Source organism: Amphiura filiformis, chromosome 2 (genome assembly GCF_039555335.1).
Source record: "Amphiura filiformis chromosome 2, Afil_fr2py, whole genome shotgun sequence".
Classification (NCBI taxonomy): Eukaryota; Metazoa; Echinodermata; class Ophiuroidea; order Amphilepidida; family Amphiuridae; genus Amphiura; species Amphiura filiformis.
Window position 1 is genome coordinate 72,215,098 of NC_092629.1, and position 27,709 is coordinate 72,242,806.

The 27,709-nt window shown below is 37.3% G+C and overlaps 2 protein-coding genes across 2 annotated transcripts in view; both read right to left on the reverse strand.

The window, feature by feature from the left end:
* LOC140142738 (gamma-butyrobetaine dioxygenase-like) overlaps window positions 1-3,059 on the reverse strand; it is a 35,387-nt gene extending 32,328 nt beyond the window's left edge. The window contains exon 1 of the mRNA XM_072164734.1: window positions 2,393-3,059. Coding sequence (XP_072020835.1) covers window positions 2,393-2,923 — 531 coding nt within the window. The 5' untranslated portion in view covers window positions 2,924-3,059. The remainder of the gene's footprint in view (window positions 1-2,392) is intronic.
* Window positions 3,060-23,468: 20,409 nt separating this feature from the next.
* Window positions 23,469-26,188, reverse strand: LOC140136833 (G-protein coupled receptor GRL101-like). Its single transcript, XM_072158434.1, has 2 exons — window positions 26,107-26,188; window positions 23,469-25,293 (listed from the first exon to the last, which is right to left on the reverse strand). The coding sequence occupies exon 2, from the start codon at window positions 25,194-25,196 to the stop codon at window positions 24,171-24,173; it is 1,026 nt and encodes a 341-aa protein (XP_072014535.1). The 5' UTR covers window positions 25,197-25,293; window positions 26,107-26,188; the 3' UTR covers window positions 23,469-24,170.
* Window positions 26,189-27,709: the final 1,521 nt, after the last annotated feature.

The following is a 27,709-nucleotide window of genomic DNA, read 5'->3' on the forward strand; positions in this document are numbered from 1 at the left end:
GTATATAGGTAACGGGTGTTGGGTAATTAGAAATAGGCCTATCACGAGAACCGCCCGACCCGAGATCTTGTATACATATAATTATATCAAACATCTTAAAAATAGTTTTCATTACCATAACCCGACATTAATGGCCATGGCCGACATAACATAAACGTGTTTTGGTTTTGGTTTTGGTCAAAACTACGCCAGTGAGTCAGAAACAATACCAAATTGCTACTCAACTAGTAAGAAACTATTTGTACACATTTTGGGTATTTTTGACCAAATTTTAGCTCTAAAGATATCTACTTGGGGGGGGGGGGGGTAATAAATTCATTATTATGAGTAAAAGTTGAGTTATGGGAATTTATATCTCCCCTACCACTTAACTTTTTCCTATTTTTTGTGATTTTATGTGATTATGCGTCCATATATAAAATGACCTGTAAAAAAAAAGTGATACCACAATTTGAGACCACTACCTACCTAGCAGTGATCTAGAGGGTCCATACTAACTACCTATGGTGTCAAACCTTGTATGTAGTGGGGGATGAACCAACTCCTTATTTAGGGCCCATGTGAGATCTTGCTCCTGGACTATCAAAAGTTATGTATATTATAGGGGCAAGGAATCCAGTTACTGCACTGGAATTTCAGTGACTCAAGACACGCGGTACGTTATTTATGAAAAGAAAAGAGGTACCGCTACAATCTAACTCATTTCTTAACATTTATAATGAACCACTTGAATCACTAAAATATTCAGTGAAGTAATTGGATTAGTTGCCCTATTATAGTATGGTCGTTGAAGAGGAAAAACAGTGGCTAAAATTGGTAAAAAATTGGTAAAATTGGGGGGGGGGGGGGGGGGGCTGTGGTACTCAAACTCATAAAAATCGTGCAGTTAAAAGAAACCAAACCAATTACCATTTTCTCAATTTTGGGTCAATTTCAGCCATTGTAGTCTTATTTTAAATAGCTCAGTGATGAAACAGTGACATCAGTCGGATTTTATGTCACGTCAGAGAATCAGAAACAGTCAAAATTTGTAATACTGCAATTCCACGTTCTCCTCAAATATACCCCGACATTAGGTCTATAGGTTTATTGTACAAATGCGCACGAAGCGAGTGAACATTTTGCTATATTGAAGCTAAAATGGTGAAATATGGTGCAAAAGTGGAATAATTCATATGAAAAGCGCAAAATGGGTACTTTTTAGCATAAAATGGCCAAAAAACACTATCATCGTTAGCAAGACGTGAGGGAGGGGTTGATGATACTAGCGTTTAGCAAACTATGTCTATAATATGCATGAGGCCCTGTGAAAATTAAGAGTTTTCTAGAAACACGAGAAAAGGGGGTAATGAAGTGTTAAGCGCGGTCAGCGCTAAACCATTGACATTTTATCTGAAAATAACCTTTACGGTAGATGCTATATTAAAAGCATTCCTATTGGCATAGAAATTATTCTAAGCACGGATTTTTAATTCTCACTGCACGGATTTTTAATCTCACTGCACAAACGTGCCAGGAGGCACGTTAAAATAGCCCCTGAGAGGCCTACATTTTGTTTTGCTCAGATATCGTAAATTAGTCCGGTTGAAGTTCCTACTTGAGTTTCAAATAAATATATTGATGTCAGCTATCGTTTTCAGTAATACAAATGATTTTGATATTTTTCACATCCGGAGTCAAATTTGATGACGTCATCATATTTGTCCGATAGACATTATACAAATAATATATATTGGAATCAAACATATTTTTTCTTACTAAGAACATCCAAGTGTGTATGAAAATAGTTTAAAAGATTTAAAAATTGGTTAAAATATATGTTTATCAGAGAAAATAGCTAATATTTATAGCAACGAAAAAGTGAAAAAGCGGCATATTGAGAAAATCGCAATCAAAAATTATATTTAGTACACACGTCAATAGGATAAATAAAATTAAAAGCTCCTTAACACAATATCTAGATATAATACAGCTTTTAACTGAACAGAAATGGAAGGAGAAGTATTTAATGTATCCATACAGGCAATAATATTTTTTTTATAAATTTTGCATTTTTTTCACCAACATTTGATGACGTCATCATTATTGCGCAATATCTATTTTTTTGCAATCCTGGAGAAAAATACGACCTCTGAATTCACAATCCTGAGGTTCCAGACTATCAATATCAAGTGGTTGTAAAAAAAGTTCTTTCAAGGTAACCTAACTCCAGATTTAGAGCCCTTTTTTAAGGTTGGGGCTCTGACTATGTACACGTGAGCTCACATGCACGAGACGTGTTAACCATCACTCGATCAGTCACACGAAATAAAACCGGATATCTCCGGATTTAATATGTAATATATAATAATTTATGTGTGTGTCTGAAAATTAAAATTTACAGATCTACTTACCCATATTGGGTTATCTTCAAGAATGAGACTCTTTTCCCTATTTCAAGAATCGCTCCTGGTTTTTTTGGCGCATCTGTGATGATTGCCAGCCCATAAATCTGCAATGCTTCCATCCAGTCATAAAGGCTCTTGTCGTTGTTTAAAATATCTGCAAATGAAATCCTTCTCGCCTCCATCTCCTGCATCTCCTTACCCCATAACTGACGAACAGGTGCGTCTACAGGATCCTCGCTCATATTGGAGAATTGGAATTCCTTAAGCCAGGATATTGGAAAGGCACTAAGATGGCCACCCGGCCATTTGATGTTCAATGTCTCACCGTCAACTTCTGCCGTATCTGGAACGATATCGATGTCAAGGTCGGTCAAAAATATGGTGCGTTCGTTCGAGGAAGGGTGGTAACATTTCGAACACCTGCAGTTATCACGTAACCATACGAAGGGATATGTTCCAACGACAGTCCCTTCGTTAGTTTTCAAGAGGCAAAACCGGGAAAGGTGATCAAGTTCGACTAGCATAGATGCAGACATTTTGAATACTTTAACAGCTACTTTGTATTAGTTGCTATGCAGCACTATTTTTAAGAATGCAGTAATTAAGCGCATCCACGGCCATTGACCGTGACCGTGAACAAAGATACATGTAATAAGAATACTCTTTAAAAAGACAAAGTATACATTCGGTACGTTACACAACCAGTTGAATAGCATAGGTCCTACAGCGATAATCTTTCTCGGATTGGAATGCCGCCCTCTATATCTAATATCCCAGGAACAACCCATGGCGCTGAGTTTATACTTACTAGTCGCTTAAGATTATTGCGATTTCAACTGCGAGACAGGACTAGAAGCTTTTGTTATTGTAGGAAAGTGCTTTTACTTGATTGATTGCTAATCAATATCTCACAGCTTGGCGACTGATTGTAGATCACTATAAATCGGATGTACTGTTGACCCCGCAGTTACGGTTAAGAATACTAGACATACACCGGTTAGTCCATGCTAAGCCAAATAATGAACATCATTTGTTGTACGCCCACCTCCTTCCTCACTTTCTGGGATCAGTCTATATTTTTTATTTTTCAATTTTCATATTACATTAAAAGGTTTCAATACATGAGTGAAATGTTAATGCGTATAAACAAGTTTATTAGTCAACATGAATCACTTGCTAGTGTTTTTGTGGAACTGTAAAGGATCTTATCCCTCATTAATGATGGTTTCGTCGTTTTCATGGCATATGCTGAAATGCCCGAAAACTGCTAGCAATGTCAATTTTACATGAAAACTGCTTTATTTGGTCAATTCAGCAAAAAAAACAAAAACAAAAATCAACAGCCCCCTCCCCACTCACTTTTCCAAAAGGTGGGATGCGAAACGAATTAAAAATTTTATGTGGCCATATAGCCGGGTGCTATGTTGGTATGTTATCAGGCCAAAAGGATGTATGCTACGTGTCGGATGTATGTACTGTACTTCTTTTGTCGTGTTACAATAATCGTGATAAAAAGTCCCGAACATTTCTTTTAAAATTAGAGATAACACGCATTCTGCTGTTTTGCTTTTTTGGACAATAACTATTGTGTGAGCAAAATAACACGGACAGTTTTGTCTTTCGGGTGGTAGAATTGGTTGTAAATTGACAGATTTACCGAGGTTTTTTGTAATTTTTGTTTCCATGAAAATGTTACTAGAAAAATGCCAAAAATATCACATTTTTGGCCAGTAAATTTTAATTTTTTTCTGCCTATAATGTAGTTTCGACTTTAAAGTAAACATATATATGGGACATATCATATTTCATTGAGGTGTTCTATGAATGCAAACTTCGCAAAGATCATGGTGCGTCACAACAAATTCCCAAAAATATGGCCACTTGCATGATTTATTTAGGTATTTACGTTTAAAACGATCCCTGCAGCATAGTCTTTACCCAAGACGAAAATTTAAAGTGTGCGCTGAATTTATTCGTGACCCTATCATAATTATAGGGTGCTTGCACGGAAGGTCATTCGTTCAAATCATCCTCCAGACACGCTCCAGAAAACATGCAAATGCATGGAGTACAATACCAATTGCCTGTTTAACTGGTATTGATCAAAGTAATTCTTTTGTACTCCATGCATTTGCATATCTTCTGGAGCGTGTCTGGAGGATGATTTGAACGAATGACCTTTCGTGCAAGCACTCTATATTCGGGATCACAGCGGCCTTCACCGTCCGGCCAAAGTGTTTTTAAAATGCGTAAAAACAACTTGGTTTTAATGCTAATTATTGCATGTTCCAAGGAAGTCTGATTATCTTTATAAAATAGCCGAGTGGGCGGGTTTTCGCTGAAATATTTTTGTGTAAAAACTGCAGCATTCTATGTATAAAGGAATATATGAATATTAACTGCACAACATGTAGAACGATTCGTGATACCCAATTGTGGTACAGTTGGTGTTGTTTACGAGGGTGAGAATTTTATTTCAATTTTATATACGTCAAAATATTTTTTGAATTTACTGAAAATAAACGCTCAAAAAATGATGAAAAATCTAATGTAATTTTTACATAGAACCCCGATAAAGATTACTGTGTCGTTTTTATGGTAATCTAATCTTCCATTTTCTAAAAAACATCTTGGGGTTCTATGTGAAAATCTTGAATAAACTGGGGAAACCCAACGTCTATACTCCGGGGACTATAGCACTACAAGAAAATGGAAGAATCCCTATTATACATTGTACGGACCGATATACCATGCACGATGCAGTCAAAGTCGATATTATGTATTGTGCTCAGCACAATACACGTATTGTTGTATTTCTATTCTATACCCGAGAAATGTTGGAGCTATATGTTTAAAAATTCCATATGGCTGCCAGCAACTCATGTGGTCCAATGGATTAGCGCGTTGGACTTGGAGATACTGTACGCAGCTGCGGCGTATGTTCGAGTCCCACCTCTGCCAAACTGAGATTCACTTTTTTTTAAAATTTCATATTTGGGAAATGGGACTGGGCGAATTTATGTGTGATTCGGGATCATATTTTTAGGATAGGTGCTTTTAAATCGGAAAGATAATATGACAAGTTTTGCGTTGAAATGCCAATAGGCCATTTTTTCCGGGAATTTTTCAAACATTTCAGTTTAAATCCGGGTGGTGTCGCGTAAGCCGGAAATGAATCTTTTCTAAAACAAGAGAAAAGATTCATTTAATATTCATGTGCGCGGAGCGCGCAAATTTTTTAAAATGTACATGGCTTATCGTACATTTTACCCCGGAATTTTACCCTCAAATTATTTTGATTCCCCCCCCCCCCTATTACGGACTGAATTTTTTTGATCCCCCCTTGTTAGGAAATTTTTCTGATCTAGGCTCCAACGGCAAATCGATCTACATCTGACATGGCAAAGAACCACCAGGACCACTGTGCGAAATTGACCAAGTTAAACTCGTGCGCATATAATATATGCATGGAATAAAAGTTAAATTAAATATAGAGTATTACTATTTGAAATTATCACAATGTTGAAATAATTCATTCCTTCATGTTTAATTTCATATATCACAAAATGATCTACATTTTAATGTGAAAGTTTGAAAGACCATAGTTGAACCAGAGAAGGTGAGATTTCAAAATTGAATAAAACAATATAAAATAATAACAATACTATTAAATATTGCTACACTAAATATATGAAAATAAATCAAACGTATTACTAAAATGAAGCAACCTTCTCAGCAAACACAAAACATTTTCGAGATCATTCGCAAACGGTTAGAAAAGGTTGTCAGAAAATGTTTAAATGTCGGGTTATATAAAGGGTATACAGACGATATAAAACGTTTTTCATAACATTCAAAAATATTTGTTGATAACTTACTGTAAATATTCTAACATTATGTTATTTAAGTGTTGACAAAATATTTCACAAAAGAAATGTTTGGAATTTTTATTTAAAATAACATTTTTAAAACATTTTAAAAATATTGTTGTAGTGTGTTTTCATAACAAAACATTTTAAAACGTTTTAATGACCTTTATATAATCCGACATTTAAAGGGGCATTTCGTGATCCACAGCATCATCTCCCCCACTTTTTCAAAAAAAGTTGAGTCTTTGATGTGGATCAGACTTGCCGCCTTTATTGCCAGTTCGTTTATTTACAGGTTTATTATTATGAGCAAAAATCGTGTTTTTCTTGATTATGTTTCAAGTATGTTGTTTTTACTCGGAAAAAGTGACAGGGATGTTAGATTTGTAATCCATAATTACAGAAATCCAATCAAAATATAGATTTCTACCCTATACTTACAGATTTTCTTAAACTTCAAAATATTGGAAATCGTGCATTTACGTCTAAACCGCTAATTAGCGGTAATAATTGACATGCGCACTTGGCACATGCGTTACATTATAAAATGAATCCCGCATCTATTTGTGTGCCCGGGGCTGCCCGAAATTGCTGTTGACCAGAACGTTCCAGGGTCGGGTATTATTTTTACATTCTGCGTATAATAAATTGTATTTCATTTCATTTTCTGTTTCAAAACTGCTATCTGAGGGTCTAGCATATATATACATTTAATCGGTAGGTTTTCACATAATTACATATTTTTAATAAAATTGTATAAATTAAACTGATAGCATTCTGACCATTACGTAGGGATTTTATAAAATCTGTTTGTGTTCATAAAACCAGTCATGCATTGCGGTAATATAACATAGCCCATTGCCAGGACTTAAGGCTGGTTCAAAGTGAATATTCGAAGGCGAATATTCGGCTTCGAATACGTTTTGGGCGTCAAAATATATGCGGCTTCGAATATAAAACTATGAACCGGAGAAAGATATATTTCTACAATTCACAGCGTTGCCCGACTGTTAACAAGTATTGCCCGTTGACCGAGGTAAGCAAAATTTAGAGAATTTCTTTAAAGAAGTTAATAAAATCATAATAGGTTAACTCCATTTAACTATTGTCATGATTTAATGTCTGTATAAATGGGTCTAAATAGGAGCAGTGGCGTAACCAGTGGGGGCCGGGGTGCAAGCTGCCCCGGACACAAAAAACCTGGAAGAAGAGTCAAAAATTGGGAAGGGGGAAAGAGAGAAAAAGAGGGAAGAAAATAGAGGGAAGAGAAAGGGGAAAGAAGAAAAAAAAGGGGAAAGGAGAAGAAAAAAGGGAAAGAAAGAGGGAAGAGAAAGGGGAAAGAAGAAAAGAAAAAAGAGGGAAGAAAAGGTGGAAGGGAGAAGAGAAACGGGGAAGGGGCTCAAGGGAGAAGAGAAAAGGGAAAGAAAGAGAGAAGAAGATCTATAGGCCTACTACTTTCATTGTGAAATTTGTACTCTGAAACACTGATATTTTCTAATATGCCAAAACCAGGAGCTTCATGGCGCTCAGCCCCCTTGACCCCACCTGGGCTTTACCCCTGGAACCCACCGACTCCACCCGTTTAACGCTTCGCGGCAAGCGAGCTTTCTCTCGAACATAAATACTAAAACTTTTGATCAGAAATTGGGAAATTTTTCAATCTTGCCCCCCGGAAGGTCAGGTCTGGTTACGCCCCGAGAGTCAAAAAGATTTGCTTTTCGTGGCATTTACGACCTGCCTGTAACCGGCGCGGAGGTTGACCCATACCTTCTTGCAGGTTTCAACTGCAAAGCAAATCAAGAAATGAATGAGGCAATAAATAAATAAAAAATAAATAAATAAGTCAATAAATAAGTCAATAAATACATAAATAATTAAATATAGTATTGTCCAAAAGGCAGATTTGTAATTTACATTCTAGCTACTGACAGTTTAATTAAATAAATAAATAAATAAATAAATAAATAAATAAATAAATAAATAAATAAATAAATAAATAAATAAATAAATAAATATCATAAGATATGATTGAAGCGACGACAAATATGACAGCCCTCACAAGTGTTATATATGAGACTACCAACGGTGACCCACCAAATATATATCTGTCGAGTTCAACAAAATTCAACTCCCACAAATATATTTCCGGTAAATACTTTTTCCATTGGCTGATATCCACTTGAGATCGGTATCATCAAAGTAGTATTGCTCTCATTTCATGATTCATTGAGCAATCAATTTTGGCATTCGACCGAAATACGCGTCAAAAGATAAAAAGTCTCGTTCCGAACTTGTGTAGGCCTACATTGCTAGGGCCTAAGTGTGTTTTAATGCCTGATTCACAAATTATAGAAATGAACAAGAATTTTTTTAAAAAGAACACGCAATGATAGGGTACCAACGCTCGTGGTTTTGGTTGTTCTGCATAGTTTATGAAGATATTCATTGCAAAGCGCTATATATCCATTCCTACATTCCTACTTATTTTGCCCTCTTAATTATTAATTATAATTATGAATTTGACTGAACGCATTACATCTTTATTCCGCCCAAAATAACATCGTTTATAGGTGCCCAAAAACGTCAAGAATTCCGCCAGTGCGGAAAAGATGACAAAAATGGGTGAACCTCCGTGGCAAACGCATTTTATATCAATAACCAATGATTTACCACCCACAGACCCTCACACATCCTCTGCCAGGGGCAGATGCATATGGGGACCTAGAACTGGGGCCAAACATTATTTATGTAAAACCGGGGTCAGAGGATGATTTAAGGAAGCCCCATCATGCACTGCAAACGTGTTATCACTAGAGTTTCATCAACTGCCACTTTACTTTTCAAATCCCATTGAATTCTGTGCAAAAGATGTTGTTTAACATGTTTAAGAATATTGTGCGTGTGTCATTATTACTTGGTCGATTTCAGAACAAAAAATGTGAAATCGGCTAGCATTTTGAATGCGTTTTTATTGTTAATATATCAGTCCAAATTTAACCATGCCCGTCAATGCAATGTGCGAGCAGTGGTGCCATGTTCACTCACACACCTGTGCTAACCGCAAGTCAACACAGTGGCGTGGTGGGAAGTGCTTAAATCATCCTCTGAACCGGGGTGGAGGCATAAATCTGAATTTGGAGTTAGACTTTTTTCCTGCATCAGTCGATTTAAATAGAGCTACGTTAATATGGAAACATTCACTTGTACATTTAGGTTATGTTTGTAAGCCTAAATATCGTAATTTTGCATAAAACATTACTTTATACCATCACTACAGCATTGGAATGCTATTGCCTGCCAGGCATTTTCCTTTTCCTGGACGTCTTAATAGTCCCTTACTTTCATATCATATAAAAATGGGTACGCTTGTACCGCACTAATAAGGGGGCACACCACTAAATCAATGCGCCATTTGTGTAACCCTAATGAGTTCAGGTAAAATACAGAAACTATTTGAGGTATTTTGGGCTGGTCTTTAGACTTATTAATCAGAAAGAGTGGCGAATTATAGCTTAAATAAAAGTGGAAAGCCTATACATAAATTCGTCGCATTTTTACAAAAAAAGTCGCATTTTATAATTATTGAGAAAATAGGTCCGCGAATTAAAAATGGCAGAATCGGGTTTGCAGTCTTGAGAGCATGTCAAAATCATTGGGGATTTTTGAAATCATCGTTCGTCGAACGATATTCAGGTGACCTCAAGCCTTTCATATAAATCAATAGTATCTCGCTATCAGTTGAGCGATATTTAATCCGATCCAACTCATATTTTATTCGTTGCCGTATATATTTTGACGTCACAAAAAGTATTCGAAGCCGAATATTCGCCTTCGAATATGCACTATGAACCGACCCTTAGTACACGACCTCGTACTGCTATTGATTTTTAAGCGGGAACTTTGATTTTAGACATGGTACACGTTGACCATGCGTTGACTCAATTGTTCCACTTTCACCTGTACTGCTTTTGTTCAGTAACGCGGCAAGTATGATACTCACTTTGATGTAGTATTTGACCAGCTTCCATGTGTATTACTTCCATGCTTGACTTAAATGCACAGGCCGGTGTGGCCCTTTGCACTCTGCCGAGTAAGCCTCCTCCATCCAGTTCTGTCTGTTGCTTGCGTCCTGGTGGTCTTTTCTTGCTGAAGTCATTAATGTAGGCTTGGTGGGGAAGCCGATGTAGAGGCATCCTGAAGATGTGCCCAGCCCATTTCAGAGAAAGGCGCTATAACTGACAATAGCAATAATAGCGCTCTTATTCACATGTCTTGCGATCGCGCGATTCTCCCATTACTTTGTATGTATAATCGCAATAATCGCACCGCGATTTTGAAGAATTGCTATTTGTGCTATTAACACTTATATTTTTCAAACTTAAAATATTTCTACAACAGTAAAACGGCTTAACGTGGTACGCTATTCGCGCGATTATGCTATTTTCCCTACGTACTTAAGAAGTAGTGCTATTCGCGCGATTTTGCGATTTTGGTGGTTGATTGATAGATCTATATAGGGGGTGCGCTATTCGCGCGATTTTGCGATTTTGGTGATTGATTGATAGATCTATATAGGGGGTGCGCTATTCGCGCGATTTTGCGATTTTGTACTTTGGTCCATTCTGATGGGGAAAATGCCTTAACACTGAAGCGCTATTCGCGCGATTATGCTATTTTTCCCTACGTACTTAAGAAGTAGTGCTATTCGCGCGATTTTTGGTGGTTGATTGATAGATCTATATAGGGGTGCGCTATTCGCGCGATTTTGTAATTTGGTCCATTCTGATGGGAAAAATGCCTTAGCACTGAAGCGCTATTCGCGCGATTATGCTATTTTCCCCTACGTACTTAAGAAGTAGTGCTATTCGCGCGATTTTGCGATTTTGGTGGTTGATTCATAGATCTATATAGGGGGTGCGCTATTCGCGTTATTTTGCGATTTTGTACTTTGATCCATTCTGTTGAACGCAAAAATGCCGTAGTACTGAAGCGCTATCCGCGCGATTATGCTATTTTTTCCATAAGTATATACTTAAGAAGTAGTGCTATTCGTGCGATTTTGCGTTTTTGGTGGTTGCTTGACAAAACTATACGGGTGCGCTGTAGGCGCTATCTAAACATCCTCGTCCTGACAACTTTTTCAGAGGATGGCGACTTTAGACACAGCGGTTCTCGGCAAAGAGAAGTGATGTTTGGTTGGGCGGTTTTCGGGAAGGGGTATTTTGTCGGTGAGTACAACATATCTAAACATCCTCGTCCTGACAACTCTTTCATAGGATGGCGACTTTAGACACAGCGGTTCTCGGCAAAGAGAAATTTAGAATCTGGTGTGGAGGATTTTGGGGTGGGCGGGCAACTTTTTCAGAGGAAGGCGACTTTAGACACAGCGGTTCTCGGCAAAGAGAAATTTACAAGCTGGGTGAGTACAACATATCTAAACATCCTCGTCCTGACAACTCTTTCAGAGGATGGCGACTTTAGACACAGCGGTTTCGGCAAAGAGAAATTTAAAATCTGGTGAGTACAACATATCTAAACATCCTCGCCCTGACAATTCTTTCAGAGGATGGGGACTTAGACACAGCGGTTCTCGGCAAAGAGAAGTGATGTTTGGTTGGGCGGTTATCGGGAAGGGGTAATTTGTCGGTGAGTATAACATATGTTTGTTTGGGCGGTTTTCGGGAAGGGGTATTTTGTCGGTGAGTACAACATATCTAAACATCCTCGTCCTGACAACTCTTTCAGAGGATGGCGACTTTAGACACAGCGGTTTCGGCAAAGAGAAATTTAAAATCTGGTGAGTACAACATATCTAAACATCCTCGCCCTGACAACTCTTTCAGAGGATGGCGACTTAGACACAGCGGTTCTCGGCAAAGAGAAGTGATGTTTGGTTGGGCGGTTATCGGGAAGGGGTAATTTGTCGGTGAGTATAACATATCTAAACATCCTCGTCCTGACAACTCTTTCAGAGGATGGCGACTTTAGAAACAGCGGTTCTCGGCAAAGAGAAATTTGGTGTGGACGGTTTTTGGGTTGGGCGGTTTTCAGAAAAAAAAGCGATAATGTTTAGGAAAGGTGTTCGTGGATAAAATAAGGAGTCAATTATTGTGAATGCTCAAATTGCGAATGCTTTGTATTTAATAAGAAGGAGCCAAAATATACTCATTTACTGTTTATATAATTTAATTGTGAATGCTCAAATTGTGAATGCTCAAATTGCGAATGGTCAAATTGCGAATGCTTTTTAAGTTAAGAGAAGTGAAGGGGTATTTTGTCGATGAGTACTACTTTTCAGTGGAAATGGAGAAAGCTGGGGTTGAGCGGTTCGGGGAAGGGGTATATTGTCGCTGAGTACAGCGGTTCTCGGCAAATTGCGCGTGCTTTTTTAAAGTAGAGAAGTGATGTTTGGGCTTTCGGGAAGGGGTATTTTGTCGGTGCGTACTACATATCTAAACATCCTCGTCCTGACAACTCTTTCATAGGATGGCGACTTTAGACACAGCGGTTCTCGGCAAAGAGAAATTTAGAATCTGGTGTGGAGGGTTTTGGGGTGGGCGGGCAACTTTTTCAGAGGATGGCGACTTTAGACACAGCGGTTCTCGGCAAAGAGAAGTGATGTTTGGTTGGGCGGTTTTCGGGAAGGGGTATTTTGTCGGTGAGTACAACATATCTAAACATCCTCGTCCTGGCAACTTTTTAAGAGGACGGCGACTTTAGACAGCGGTTCTCGGCAAAGAGAAGTGATGTTTGGTTGGGCGGTTTTCGGGAATGGGTATTTTGTCGGTGAGTACAACATATCTAAACATCCTCGTCCTGACAACTCTTTCAGAGGATGGCGACTTTAGACACAGCGGTTCTCGGCAAAGAGAAATTTAGAATCTGGTGTGGAGGGTTTTGGGGTGGGCGGGCAACTTTTTCAGAGGAAGGCGACTTTAGACACAGCGGGTAGGTACTTCATATGGCGACTTAGACATAGCGGTTTTCGGCAAAGAGAAGTGATGTTTGGTTGGGCGGTTTTCGGGAAGGGGTATTTTGTCGGTGAGTACAACATATCTAAACATCCTCGTCCTGACAACTCTTTCAGAGGATGGCGACTTTAGAAACAGCGGTTCTCGGCAAAGAGAAATTTAAAATCTGGTGTGGACGGTTTTTGGGTTGGGGCGGTTTTCAGAAAAAAATGTTTAGGAAAGGTGTTCGTGGATAAAATAAGGAGTCAATTATATACTCATTTACTGTTTCATATAATTAAAATTGTGAATGCTCAAATTACGAATGCTTTGTATTTAATAATAAGGAGCCAAAATATACTCATTTACTGTTTCATATAATTTAATTGTGAATGCTCAAATTGTGAATGCTCAAATTGCGAATGCTCAAATTGCGAATGCTTTTTAAGTTAAGAGAAGTGATGTTTGGGGTTGGGCGGTTTTCGGGAAAGGGGTTTTTGTCGGTAAGTACTTCATATCTAAACATCCTCGTCCTGACAACTCTTTCAGAGGATGGCGACTTTAGACACAGCGGTTCTCGGCAAAGAGAAATTTAAAATCTGGCGTGGACGGTTTTGGGGTGTTTGCAGAAAATTAAAAAAAAGGCGATAATATTTAGGAGAGGTGTTCGTGGGTAGAATAAGGAGCCAATAGATACTCATTTACTGTTTAATAAAATTAAATTGTGGGGTTGAAAACTAAATCTGGTTTAGGGAGGTTTTAGAAAAACGCAAAATCGCGTGAATAGTTCATGCTTGAGGTAGGTGATGGAATCAGCGAGATGAGCAAAATCGCGTGAATAGCACAAGCTCGAGGTACTGTACAAAAACGCAAAATCGCGTGAATAGCACAAGCTTGAGGTACGGTAGTACACAAACGCAAAATCGCAAAAGCGCGTGAATAGCACAAGCTTGAGGTACGGTAGTAAAAAACGCAAAATCGCGTGAATAGCACAAGCTTGAGGTACGGTAGTACAAAAACGCAAAATCGCAAAATCGCGTGAATAGCACAAGCTTGAGGTACCGTACGGAAGGTGATGTACAAAAACGCAAAATCGCGTGAATTGCTGTTCTGTTTATTCTGTGCTCTTTATGGTAAGAATCACACTTTCACATTAACTGCTACTTTGCGCTATTCTGTGCTCTTATGACAAGAATCACGCTTTCACATTAACTTGTGCTACTTTGCGCTATTCTGTGCTCTTATGTCAAGAATCACGCTTTCACATTAACTTGTGCTACTTTGCGCTATTCTGTGCTCTTATGACAAAAAATCACGCTTTCACATTAACTTGTGCTACTTTGCGCTATTCTGTGCTCTTATGGACAAGAATCACGCTTTCACATTAACTTGTGCTACTTTGCGCTATTCTGTGCTCTTATGACAAGAATCACGCTTTCACATTAACTTGTGCTACTTTGCGCTATTCTGTGCTCTATGACAAGAATCACGCTTTCACATTAACTTGTGCTACTTTGCGCTATTCTGTGCTCTTATGACAAGAATCACGCTTTCACATTAACTTGTGCTACTTTGCGCTATTCTGTGCTCTATGACAAGAATCACGCTTTCACATTAACTTGTGCTACTTTGCGCGATTGTTGCTATTGTCAGATTTAGCGCCTTCATGCCATTTCAAACGACTCCGGCAGATAACATCATTGGTGGAGCAAGTGATGTTGAGACTCTGTTTGATCCAAGCATTGCCCTAAGGCTGAGTTCACATAGAAGTATACGGTATACGGTATTCGCTATACGAAATACGCTCATTCGATCAGGCTGAGTTCATATAGGAGTATACTATGTGAACTCAGCCTGATCAAATGAGCGTATTTCGTATAGCGGATAGCGAGTATGTCAGTTTACCCATTTTCTCCGTCTTATCAAATGCTTATAACTTTACTTCTTGAGGTCACATTGCATTCAATGAGGTGTCATAATGTGCAGCATTAGATAGTGCATCTATTAAAAAAAATGAATTTACCCACATATGGTTTAGGTTTTTAAAATTAGGACGGTATACGCTGCACTAAAATCGAACACGCACGATTCCCACTATACTAAAGGCCTTTTCGAATAGCTCTTATGTGACCCGGTACTATGAAATTACCTTGCTCGATTTAAGCTATACGCGTGCACCGGCAAAACGTGCATCGTATACCCGAATAGTATACTTCTATGCGATCGTAGCCTTATGTGACCCGGTACTATGAAATTGCATTGCTCGATTTGAGCTATACGCGTGCACCTGCAAAACGTGCACCGTATACCCGAATAGTATACTTCTATGTGAACGCAGCCTAAGGCAAAATCATAGTACCGGGTATTAGTAGTATACTCCTATATGAACTCAGCCTGATCGAATGAGCGTATTTCGTATAGCGAATACCGTATACCGTATACTTCTATGTGAACTCAGCCTTAGGCATCGCATTTCAAAAACATCCAGTCTGTGACGATCGGATTCACGTATAATCAGTCTAAACGCAGGACAACCGTTCCTTTGTTCTGCTTAGTCGCGCTAAAAGTCGATCGATACATGTTAAAATCAGCACAATTCCGAGATACATCTTTTTGCTATGAAATTTATTTTCTCGGTCAAATATAAAGCAAAATTTTTTTTTTCTTCAGTAATGTCAAAAAACATAGTGCTTGGATGAACATTTTTTTTTAAATCCTGGTATTAAAATTAACACTAGGAACAGCCAATGTCCAGAAATAGGTAGTTTTTGTCCAGGTCTGTCCAGGACTGTCCAGGGAGGAGATTATCTGAGGAGGTTTTGTGTCCAGGAATGTACAGACAGCAAAAATCAAAGAAAATGTGTCCAGGTCTGACCAGGTCTGTCCAGGACACGGATTAGGTTCCTTGCCATATCCAACTAAATGTTTGCAGAGCAATCCAATGTATTGTTTGCGAGGACAAAGCAAATTGGTGGCTCAGAAATAATTGGATAATACAGTCTAAACGCAGGACAACCGTTCTTTTGTTCTGCTTAGTCGCGCTAAAAGTCGATCGATACATGTTAAAATCAGCACAATTCCGAGATACACCTTTTGCTATGAAATTTATTTTCTCGGTCAAATATAAAGCAAATTTTTTTTTCTTCAGTAATGTCAAATAAAAACATAGTGCTTGGATGAACATTTTTTAAAAATCCTGGTGTTAAAATTAAGCATCAAATTGTGTCTTTTAGTGTGATATTTTTGATTTTTATAGGCCTTTAGTTCGCCCGTGAGCTTTTTGCAGAATTCATTTTTTATTGTCTTAAATTTATATAGTTTTCTAAAGTTTGATATTTCTTACTTCTGTAAAGTACATCGTTTGTGTTTATATATTATAGTTTTGTCAGAATTTCCGTTTTGATTCCATAATTTTTGAATATCAGCTGAAAAAATTTCAAATGCACGCGTGAAATACTAGCATTGTGGATCGATATCTCTGGGTGCCCGGCCTGGATACAGTTTTGCCAGAACTTCAATATAGCAAATAAATTACCTAGTGTTTCGGTATAGTGCCTTTTGTTTGTGTTTGTTTTAAATTGCTTAAACCCACCGAAAGTCATAATGAAGCAGCCAAAACAATACAAGGTTAAACACGGAAGTTTATAACAACCTATTATAATGACCTAAAGGAAAAATCATTTATGGTAACAATGAGCCTTGCATGGTTGATTGTAAGTCATGGTTCAAATGTGTTGAGTACCCACCCCACCCCCATAGGCCTACATAATATTACATACCGTAGGTCCTATAGCGCTAAATTATGACAAATAGGCCTACACAAACCCGAACGCCAGTCTGAAGGGTGTAATGAAAATGCCAACCCGCGATGGGGGGGTCATTCAAAATTCACCTGGAGATAGGAGGGACAGAAAATTAAAATCCCCTCTAATAACACGCGAATTTTTCTAGGTTTGGACAGTGGATTTTCCCATGGACCTCATCCTAGGTAAATAAATAAACAAACAAACAAACAAACAGACAAAATGGTTTTCATAATCATGGAATCCATAGCCCATATAAATTGAAATTGCAGGCTATCACGGGAGCAAATTTCCAAAATCCACCTCATTTACCAGAATTGGGGATTTGGGCTACCAAATCGCTGGTCAGGCAATCCTGGTTTTCAATGGAAAAGGGACCTGGTTGACAACAATTGAAATATCGATTATTTCTGCTGGTTGCTCTCGAAATAGAGTACTGAGTTTGACATTTTCGGAGCATGAAGGGAAAAAGGTAAAATAAAAACGGAAATTCTGACAAAACTATAATATATAGACCCACACGATGTGCTTTACAGAGGTGGGAAATATCTTTCTTTAGCAAACTATATTAGTTTGAGACGCTAAAAATGAATTCTGTAAAAAGCTCACGGGCGAACTAAAGGCCTATAAAAATCAAAAATATCACACTAAAAGACACAATTTGATGCTTACACTAGAAACAGCCAATGTCCAGAAATAGGTAGTTTTTGTCCAGGTCTGTCCAGGACTGTCCAGGGAGGGGATTATCTGAGGAGGTTTTGTGTCCAGGAATGTACAGAAAGTCAAAATTAAAGCAAATTTGTACAGGTTTGACCAGGTTTGTCCAGGCTTGTCCAGAAAATGGATCAAGGATAGTAACCTTGGAGATACCATTTTCATAATATGCATTTTGCTTACCTTGGTCTTACACTAAATGACTGAATTTCACGACTAAGTTTAACACTAAGATTTGAAAAAAAAATACAGTATCAAGCATTACAGTTTTTCCTGAAATTTACTGAAAAAATGAAAATTATTGCTTTTCATTTGGCCGAGAAAAAAAAATTTACACTGAAAAGGTGTAACTCAAAATTTTGTTCATTTGAATACCAAATTCGATCGTTTGTATTGCCTTATTAAATGACTGAGTGAGCCTTGCAGAACAATAACAATCGGTTGTCCAGCGTCCTAACTGTAATAATAATAATAAATAACATTTATGAAGCGCCTTATAATGTGAAACAAACTCAAAGCGCGGAACAAGCTTGAAAACCATTAAAATATACCATAGATTTACATAAGAACAACATATTAAACATAATTAAAAGTCAACTACAAGATTAAAATGCACTAAATAAACACTTAAGGATACTTGGCCATCAATTTCATGCAGGGGCGTGTTTGAAAAACGGCACAGCGCATTAGTAAAAAGAATAAAAAATACTAAAATTCACACCAGGGTTCGAACCACTGCCAAGGTACTATTAATGCTACATAGTGACAGGCGACTATACCACTGCGCCACCGGTGCCTGTCGTTAATGTCTGGCGATTTTCAAAGATATACATATCAACACGTTTCTAGTATATTGAATAGCAGATTTTGGTAGGAATACAGTCATAGTATGACATAGAACTCTACTTGTGTGTTTGTTTTTTTATTTAATACAAATTAATTTTGATGAATTGAACTGGTATGACTCTTAGGACTCGTAATAAACGACGATTCATTTTCTAATAAATAAAATAAAAACGCTGGGTCATGCACGACTTCATTGTAATTATGTCAATACCCGGGGACTGCACACATACGTGTATAGGCCTACTTCCGCGATCGATACTCAATGATCCAGACAATAGCATTTGAATATACCGCCCTTATGGATGCCTGCTTGACATGTCTGGTATACTATACCCTAATAGCTTACAATAGATACCCCACCGTAAATAGCTCTCTTCATTTCCTCGCTGTGCTAATTTATACGCGTATTGCACGTAATTTTGAGACATATTTTGTTCAAAAATGATAGGAAGGGACTGTTTTCAGCCAAAATGTTGGCTCTCAGCAGATGCTCAATGATACCGGGAAGTGTTGCAGAAAGGTAAGCGTACTCTTTATTTATTCAAAATATCACATATCAATGAATTTAAATTGGAAATCCAAAAAGGAAATGTCAGGTCAAAATTCTCACCTTAGAATCATTGTGAAATAAAATCAAACCAAATTTAGGCTCCGCAAACAACGCCCTTATTATTCCCATTGGTGTTTGCTACACGTGTATATAATAAATTGTGATTTGGGGCTAATTTAAGAATAGTTAATGCCTCGAGTATCAAAATACACCGAGTGATGTTTTTTGATCAAAAACCTCGACAATTCAAGACTCTGTAAAAACAAATAATAATTGCAACTAAGTATACTGAAAGTTATGATCTAAGCTACCAGATGCATCATTAATTTCCTGACTATGATATTTAGTTGTGGGAAAAGATTACTTTAATGTTTTGGCGGGATTATTTCCCGCCAAAAATTTCAACCAAAAAGAGCATGTAGCCTTAAACATGTTTACCGATGAAACATCATGTTAAGAATCAATAAAAGTCAATAATATACCTAAATTATAGCTGGTTCTGAGTGCAGCTTTAAAAGCCACATACATGATGTTACGTCTTTTCCCACTTGGTACTCCGAGAGCAGCGATGCATTTTGTCAGCGATGTGTTGTAAATACCTCTGCTTCCAATTTCAATTGGGAAGTAGTGCGTACACCATCCACTATTTTCGCAGTCGGCTACAAGATCTTGGTATTTGCTTTTCTTTCTTGCATTGGCATTTGACAGGTTTTCTTCCATTGGGACTGTAAGCTCAATGATGATAACTGTTTTGGTCCTTTCAGAATAGATTGTAATGTTCAGGACGTTTTGCAGTCTCTGTGATTATTGGAGGAAATATATACTACTTGCTTATGTTCCTCATCCATCAGATGTTTGTTGGATCTCTTTTTGGAAGAGACAGTGCTGGATAGGTTACACCATCTGCAGTGCGGAATTTGATAGTAGTCATATAGTTGGTATCTTCTGGAGGGGTGTCGACTTCTGATTTGCCTCTTTAATGAAGGGCATTATGCCATTTGCTACTCCAGTTGTATCTACCATTCTGCAGAGAATATTGAAACAGGTTCATCAGGTTTGGTAATAACGAAATAAACAGGTTTTTAATTTGTCAAAACCAGTGAAGAAACTTACTATTTTCTTGCTGACAGTTTCGTCAGTGAACCACTGACTTTATCGAAGCTTGTGATCCAACAGCTGATAACTGGCGGGAAGTTATGTCACTTCCGGTAGTGATGTTAGTCCTACTCGCAGTCTCCAAAAGTGGATCATAAACATGACTCAGATTGTAGACCCCCTCGTCTCTGTTCATCACTCCTCTCCCCCTCCTCCTGATCTGAATTGGGTCTTTTATCCATCGCGCTTTTCTGTCACTCTCTCTCTCTCTCTCTCTCTCTCTCTCTAACATTTTAGACTCCCGCAATTTATAACATGATTAGCCCTGGCTACATGGTCACTAATAGCTGAGTTCTTAAAATGGTTCTCAGATTCTTTTCGTTTAGGCCGGGCGTATTTTTGTTGACTCGCTTTTTCCGCCTCCCTTCAGTGCTCGTCTAACCGTGTGCCGAAAGTTCTTTTTGTTTCGCCTACGTAAGTTAAGTCACAGCTACCACACGGGACTTCGTTAACACAATTCGGAGTTTTGACCGGTTCTTGCTTGTCTTTGGGGCGAACCACCATTTTCCTCAGCTGATTGCAGTGTGTGGTCTCATGGCGGTTGCTATGTCGTGTTTCTTTAGGGTTCTGCTGATTCTTTCAGACACTCCTGCTACATATGGAATAACCACCAGGCCTTTGCTTTTATGCTTTTAAAAACTGAATCTATAAAGTTCACCAAAATTGAAGCTTAAATGAAATTTCAGTCCTTAATACAGGGATGACGCCGTTTAAAAAAGTTGATTTTTACGTACTTTTCAATGGAGAAGTTATTTGGTGGTCTACAGGGTGTCTCAATAAAAATAGGCCCTGTGGATCGAGGAACATAACTTAAAATATCAGCAGTAAAATTAAAACTTTCTTGCAGATTCAAAATCCTTGAAGTGTCTTCTATAGATTGGTGCATAAATCATCAAAATCCGTTCACGCGTCACTGAGATAATTGGGAAACTACAAATTGATTAATTTTTGGACCTTTCCAATGGGACAATACACATTAACAATAAAGTGCTGCATTGTAGTTTAGAATTGAAGAAATTAATGAAGTTAAGGGTTGACTAAGTATTGTTGTTCGAAACAGCCAAAAAGATCGATTTTCATTATCTAAATCAATATATTATTTTAAAATAACACATTCATGTTTTGCAAAACTTCATATTTTGAAAACTTGCTTGCTTGATTTATTGTTGTTAATGAGTTTTGTACGTTTTACAAAAGGGATGTTGTCTCATCCCTCTTTACAACATAACTCGAGAACCACAGGACCTACAAAGGTATATCCATCAATACTATCACCTGGACATTTCATTTTGAGGGAACCAATTTCTTTTGAATCAAATATTTCAGCCACTTCAATATAAAGTTCAGCCTTACTGTTGGTTGACAAATGTATCACGTAAGCTTATAAAGGCCCATTCAGTGATTTGTTAATCCGGCCGATTGTATAAATCATCAAAATCAAATACATGGCTTTTGGCCGAACCACTGGCAAGCTGTTGACTGCTGCTTTCAATTATAAGATAGTTGTCTTTGTTTAGAATATACAGTGTTGAACATAACTGGTACCTTAATTCTTTTGCGCACTGTACAATTGAGATACAAGCGGCAATACCGCCATACCTGTATAAGACAAATAGCGATGCACACAGTAAATACGTCAAGACGTAGTACGACGAATAACTATATGCATACAATGTATACGTCACTGATTCGTGTGTATACATGGCTGACATTCACGGGCCGTGTTAACAAGCACTCAATCGGTGAACTCTGAATAAAACGGGAGATCTCCGGTTTTAATATAAAAACTTAAATTTCACTGTAAATAAAGCACTTCAGGCTTAGTCTTTCACGTGGTATTTTAGTACACCACTGGGCATTACAATCATGCAAACAGTAGAAATTAGAGACAAATTGAGGGCGTCGCTATGGAGCAAATCACACATTATGGCTTTAATACAATTAGTTGGGGATGTAAAGGGCCTTGTTTGTACCGCATTGACACCCATTTTAATATGAATTTGATGGGGGAATTGATAACCAAATGAACATGCAGCATTCCACACCTTTGCTTCCAATGGACATTTTATTGTAAAATGTCATTGTACAAGGAATACATTTAAAACAATTCCACATAGCCCCCGAATGAAAAGTATTTAATTATCTTTGTAATCACTCAAATAGCATTTTGTGTGAATCCGAACTAGGTGCTATTAAATTTTTATGAGCCTTTTTATTTTACATGTAGTCTATGGGGGTAACGATTAGAAATGGACGGCAATATTGAAAAATCCTCATTTTGGGGAATTTTAGACCCTAAAATGCCCATAAAAAGAAGAGCACTTAGTTCAGATGTAAAATTCACACACAATGCTACCCGAGTGAGTACAAACATAATTAAATACATTTCATTCGGGGGCTATAGCAAAAACAAAAAATGTCCTATACCTTAATGGTTATGGAACAAAGGTGTCCAGTTACCTTCGTCCGGGGCAATTGTTAATGTTGGCGGATAGTAAAGGTTTCATGCTTGAAGCATTTTGGGGAATATTGCTTGATACAATATGTCCTAAACATATTATTCATAGACAAGCAATACATGCCAATATATTTTTTTTATTGCAATAGTTAACAATGAACAATGAAATTATAAAGTACAACTTAGGATGATCTACAGTATTGGATATTAAAATCTAGATCTTTCTTACTGGTTGTACTGCGTACGTTTACAAAAAAAAGGAAAAGAAAATTAGCGGGAACATGTCAGAGATGGATTTTATTCGGTATTCAACAAAATATACACATGTAAAAGTGACATATAACATATAGACTAAGTGAATATACACTGCGCACAAAAAGTATCCTTTTAATAAGTATACTTTTAATAATGTAACGATCTCTTAAAGACATTGAAAATAAAGTGGCCCCATAAATGGAAAATTTTGTTCTCATACTTTTTTTTATTCCCCATTATACCCATTTGAATGATAAAAGGCAGAACTTGGATATTTCCTCTTTCAGTGCAATTTCCGCTGCCTTTTGTAACGGACCTATACAACGTAACAGATTAACGCTCCCTAGCCTGTTCACGGCCCTGTGCATAATTTGAAATTAAATGCTCTCTTTCTTCATTAAAATGGTAATATTAGTTGTGGAAATAACGTCTGAACATGCTGAATGAGGTAATAAATTATACGCAGAACAAAATTCTCCATCTGTCGACCGCTTTGCTCATTTAATTTAGTTTAGTGTCTTATTAAATCGCTTTGGTTTTATATGTAAAGTTACTTTTTGTGCCCATCTGGCAACAAATTAGAATAGCTAATATCTAAATAGTTATATAGAATTATAGATTGAAATAGTAACATAAAAATGGTAAAACATGGCAAATGAAGTAGAGTAGCCCAGGCTATAATACCTTTGCAAAGAAAAGCTTATTTCCATTGAGGTCTTTAAAAACCAAGGGTAAAAGAACAAAGCAAGACAAAACAATAAAAACACCACTAAGATTGTAGGGAGGTAAAACAGATATTGCACATCAAAAGTGGAACTAGAAACATAAAGCAATAGAGCCACATTTGCTCGATATTTCCATCGACCATCGATGCTTGATCGATCCTTATTACTAATTGAAATATCAAGTTGACTGTTGTATTGTGATAACATTTAATCTTTGTAATGTAATATACCGATCAAAAAGATCTCATTAATTCTGACTATTTAGTCATTCATAACAAGCATCGAAGCAGAATTTTACGATCGCTTCCAAGATTGTACAAATTTTGGCTGCGATACCTAAGAGACCAGGGCAGATTAATTGGCTTGACCATCAAGGAACTTTTTTGTTCAAGTTTCAATTCATTATGCTGGACGAAAGTTTGTAAACTTTATTTTAAGCTGTTTTTTGTCGAAATCTACTAAATATTATTACCATTTGTACCAAGTTTACTTGATACTGTATTTTGCATTTCAATTTTCGCACTTAGTCTCCGTGATTCGCTTTTATGATTACCTATTAAAGTGGCAAGGGTGTATAGATATGGATTTAAGGAGGAGTTTATAGGTAAAACGAAGACAACAGACCACACGTACGCATCTAATGGGATGACTACCGCACCTGTTTGTGATAGTATCCCCATTACGATTACGGGAAACCAGCAAATAAAATCAGTACCAACTATGGCTGCCATTTTGACGGCCATCTTGATCTCATCTTTGTTTTCTTTACGGCCGGCCATTTCACTCGATCGTCGTGCGGATATAAGTATAAATATATAACAAACCAGTATCGCAAGAAAACAAATTAAATTTAAGCCAAGAAATAACATAATAGAAAAATACCATGCGGGTCTTGAGTCATTTGCAACGGGTAAATCAAATGCAATTTGATTACTGATACCACTGGTTTCGATTTTGAAACTAGCTGGTCTTGTTATCAAGGGTAAACCAATACAAACATCAGAAAGATCATAAAAATCCGAGTTAGGTCCAGCAAGTAGCACTGGTACAATTGCTACGATCAATGAAACGATCCAAATTACACCAACTGAAATCTTAGATGATTTTGATCTTAATTTTATCTGTCCAAAGGGAAAAACAACACTGAGAAATCGATCGATACTGATTAAGGTGATGAAAAAGACGGATGCTTCACTCGCAAGGAGGCCTAAGAAACCTGCTATTTTACACACGGCACCTGTGCGCCATTCATCAGATTTGCGGAAATACTCATCACCGTAATAAACATCAGCAGAAGCCAATATTATCATGTAAACACCCATTAAGGAATCAGATATTGCAAGGCTTGAAATAAATATCTTTTGTTTTACTTGAATCACACTGTCGGTTCTTTCCTGACATCTGATTATTATAACAAAGATATTTCCAAAGATAGCACTGAAGCCCAAGATCCACATAGATATTCTGAGTAGAGAGTTTTGCATTAAGGATCCGCAGTTGAATAAAGGTGGCAAAGGCTCCAATGTCGTACACTTTACTTGATGAGAAAAGTAACAACATACAGAGTGATCATCAACGTACCTGAGGAAATATTTCATAAAACAAATTACAATTAAACGTCTACGATGTGCATTAAACGGTGTAATTTACTCGGTAGTCTTGACATGCTTGATGTGTGTGTTACGAAGAACTCGAGTGTGTTGTTTCGCCCCTTATAACAAACGAATGCAGACTTCTTCCTACGAATCTTAAGTACTGTGTCATATTTATCGGTTGCGTTGAAACTTTACATAATTGTCGTCATTTATGCGTAATGTCGAAAATTAGGTTACTACAAACGCTCCTATTTATCACATGAAGTGTTTAACGCAATTGACTGAGCGTAGTAGCGAACAAGGGAAAACTGGCTGAGGAGTGATTACAACGAAGCATATAAGTAGACGCATTACTTTCGCCAAATGTCAAACGTTTCAATTTTATTATCAAGTTAGAATTACCCAAATGACCTACATTTACAATCCATAAAAGAGATTATAATCCATAAAGAGACTGAAGTTAAGCCTTTTAGGATACATTTGAAAATTCACCAAGTCGAATACAATAAAATTACCATTAGGCCCATGTATAACATGTATTTGCACAAGAAAAATACAAAAATAAAGAAAATATCGGTGCCGAATGTAATTACGTGAAGTTCCGTTCCGAAGTATCCGTACGGACAGAGTCCTGAATTTATTTATTAGTTTTGACGAGAACGTCAAATTTTACCATTAGGGAGCTTTCAGATCTGAAGAGTATTTTAGCCTACCCTTCCAACGTTGGTCCCCCCCCCCCACTTTTTTTTTGATTTAGCTAATAGTGCCTTTAAAGAAATTAATGTTTATTTTGACTTACGTTGTTTGGAGTTTGATTAGATCGCTGAATGCCTTTGCACCAACAATAAGCTCATCGCTATCAGAATCTGCTCTCACAATTACTCTATTGGAAAAATTAAAGATTGCATATAAAATTATATATGACCAAAACGTCTGATTTTTGCACTAACGCATTCTACAATAAATCTTATATTGCTAATATTTAGTACTATAATAGTGTAGAGTGATAACACATCTATTGTTAAATTGGTAACAGGCTGTAAATAACCAAATAAACTGCACATAAAACCAAATAAACAGCACATATGATATACGTTATTGTATAAATATGCACGTTATTCTATTTAATATTTACCAAATAATTTTATTTCCTTCATTATCCAACCCCTGTTCTCTTTACGAGGATGACAAGAGCCCGCCGGGTGTTCAAAAGTAACACTTTAAACTCTGTTATAGAGTGCTTAATATTAGCACTTTAGTAGGGAAACTGGTGAAACCAGCGTATGTATTATGTACTAATTCAAATGTATGGGCCAAACCCACACATTTAAACAAAGTAAAACATAACAGCTGCGGGGGAGCACGGTGGCCGAGCGGAACGGGCTACGACTCATAATCGGAAGGTTGCGGGTTCGAGCCCCGGCGACGCCATCGTGTTGTGCCCTTGAGTAAGGCACTTTATCTCGATTACTCCTCTCCACCCAGGTGTGAAATGGGGAGCTGTTATGAATACTGTCCATTGAGCGCAGCCCAACGGTATGAGCATGCTTTGGGCATTGTATGGCAGCTGACATATTCTAACGACGGCGGAATAAATGTAAAGCGCTTTGGTACATGTTCACATGTGAAAGGCGCTGTATAAATACCAACATTTATTTTTATTTTATCAATAACCATCACAATCGATACAAGCGACATTAGACTAATGCATTTTGATCGTATCACAATCTCATGCCCACTTACAGAGTTCTTAGCTGTTGTAGTCCAGAGAAAGCATCATTTTCCAAGCGCAAAAGAGGCACATGGAACAAAAATCTGTTTGATGTCAAATTTGATTTCAAATAGTTAACCTATTAAACACTACGTTCTACTCAACATATTATACACGTAGATATAGTGCTTCGTGTAATAGTATTTACAAAAACATTTTAACTTTATTTGACATAAAAATGTAATTAGTTGTTTAATACAGGGTGTCCCAGAAAAAATTACCGAGTGAATAAAATTGAACGTAAGTCGAAAAATAGACATCAGAATAAGAATATTTAAAATGTAGCGCATAGCCTATTTTATTGTGCATCCCATACGAAAATTGTATTTGATTCGGTTGACTGGTTGTGAAGAAATTAACGATTACATTATGTGCGCATCAATGCAGTTCATTCCAAGTTTGATCAACAGGCGCTTTTTTCATACTCGCTCACCACTTCCTAAAGTTTGTGTATCTCATTAAATTTAGTCCACATTATCTATTTTATAATCCGACGGTGTTATGTTATTCATGCTTTCACATGAAGATGAATAACAGTTTGTCCGAAAAAAATTGGAAAATTACAATGGGAAGCTTTCCAACTTTAATTCTTTAGGTTGTGCAAATATATTAAATTTTAACTTTCCAAAGA

Bases quoted from the DNA above. Each gene is read 5' to 3' on its own strand.
- LOC140136833 (XM_072158434.1), bottom strand. From the start codon at position 25,196: ATGCAAAACTCTCTACTCAGAATATCTATGTGGATCTTGGGCTTCAGT.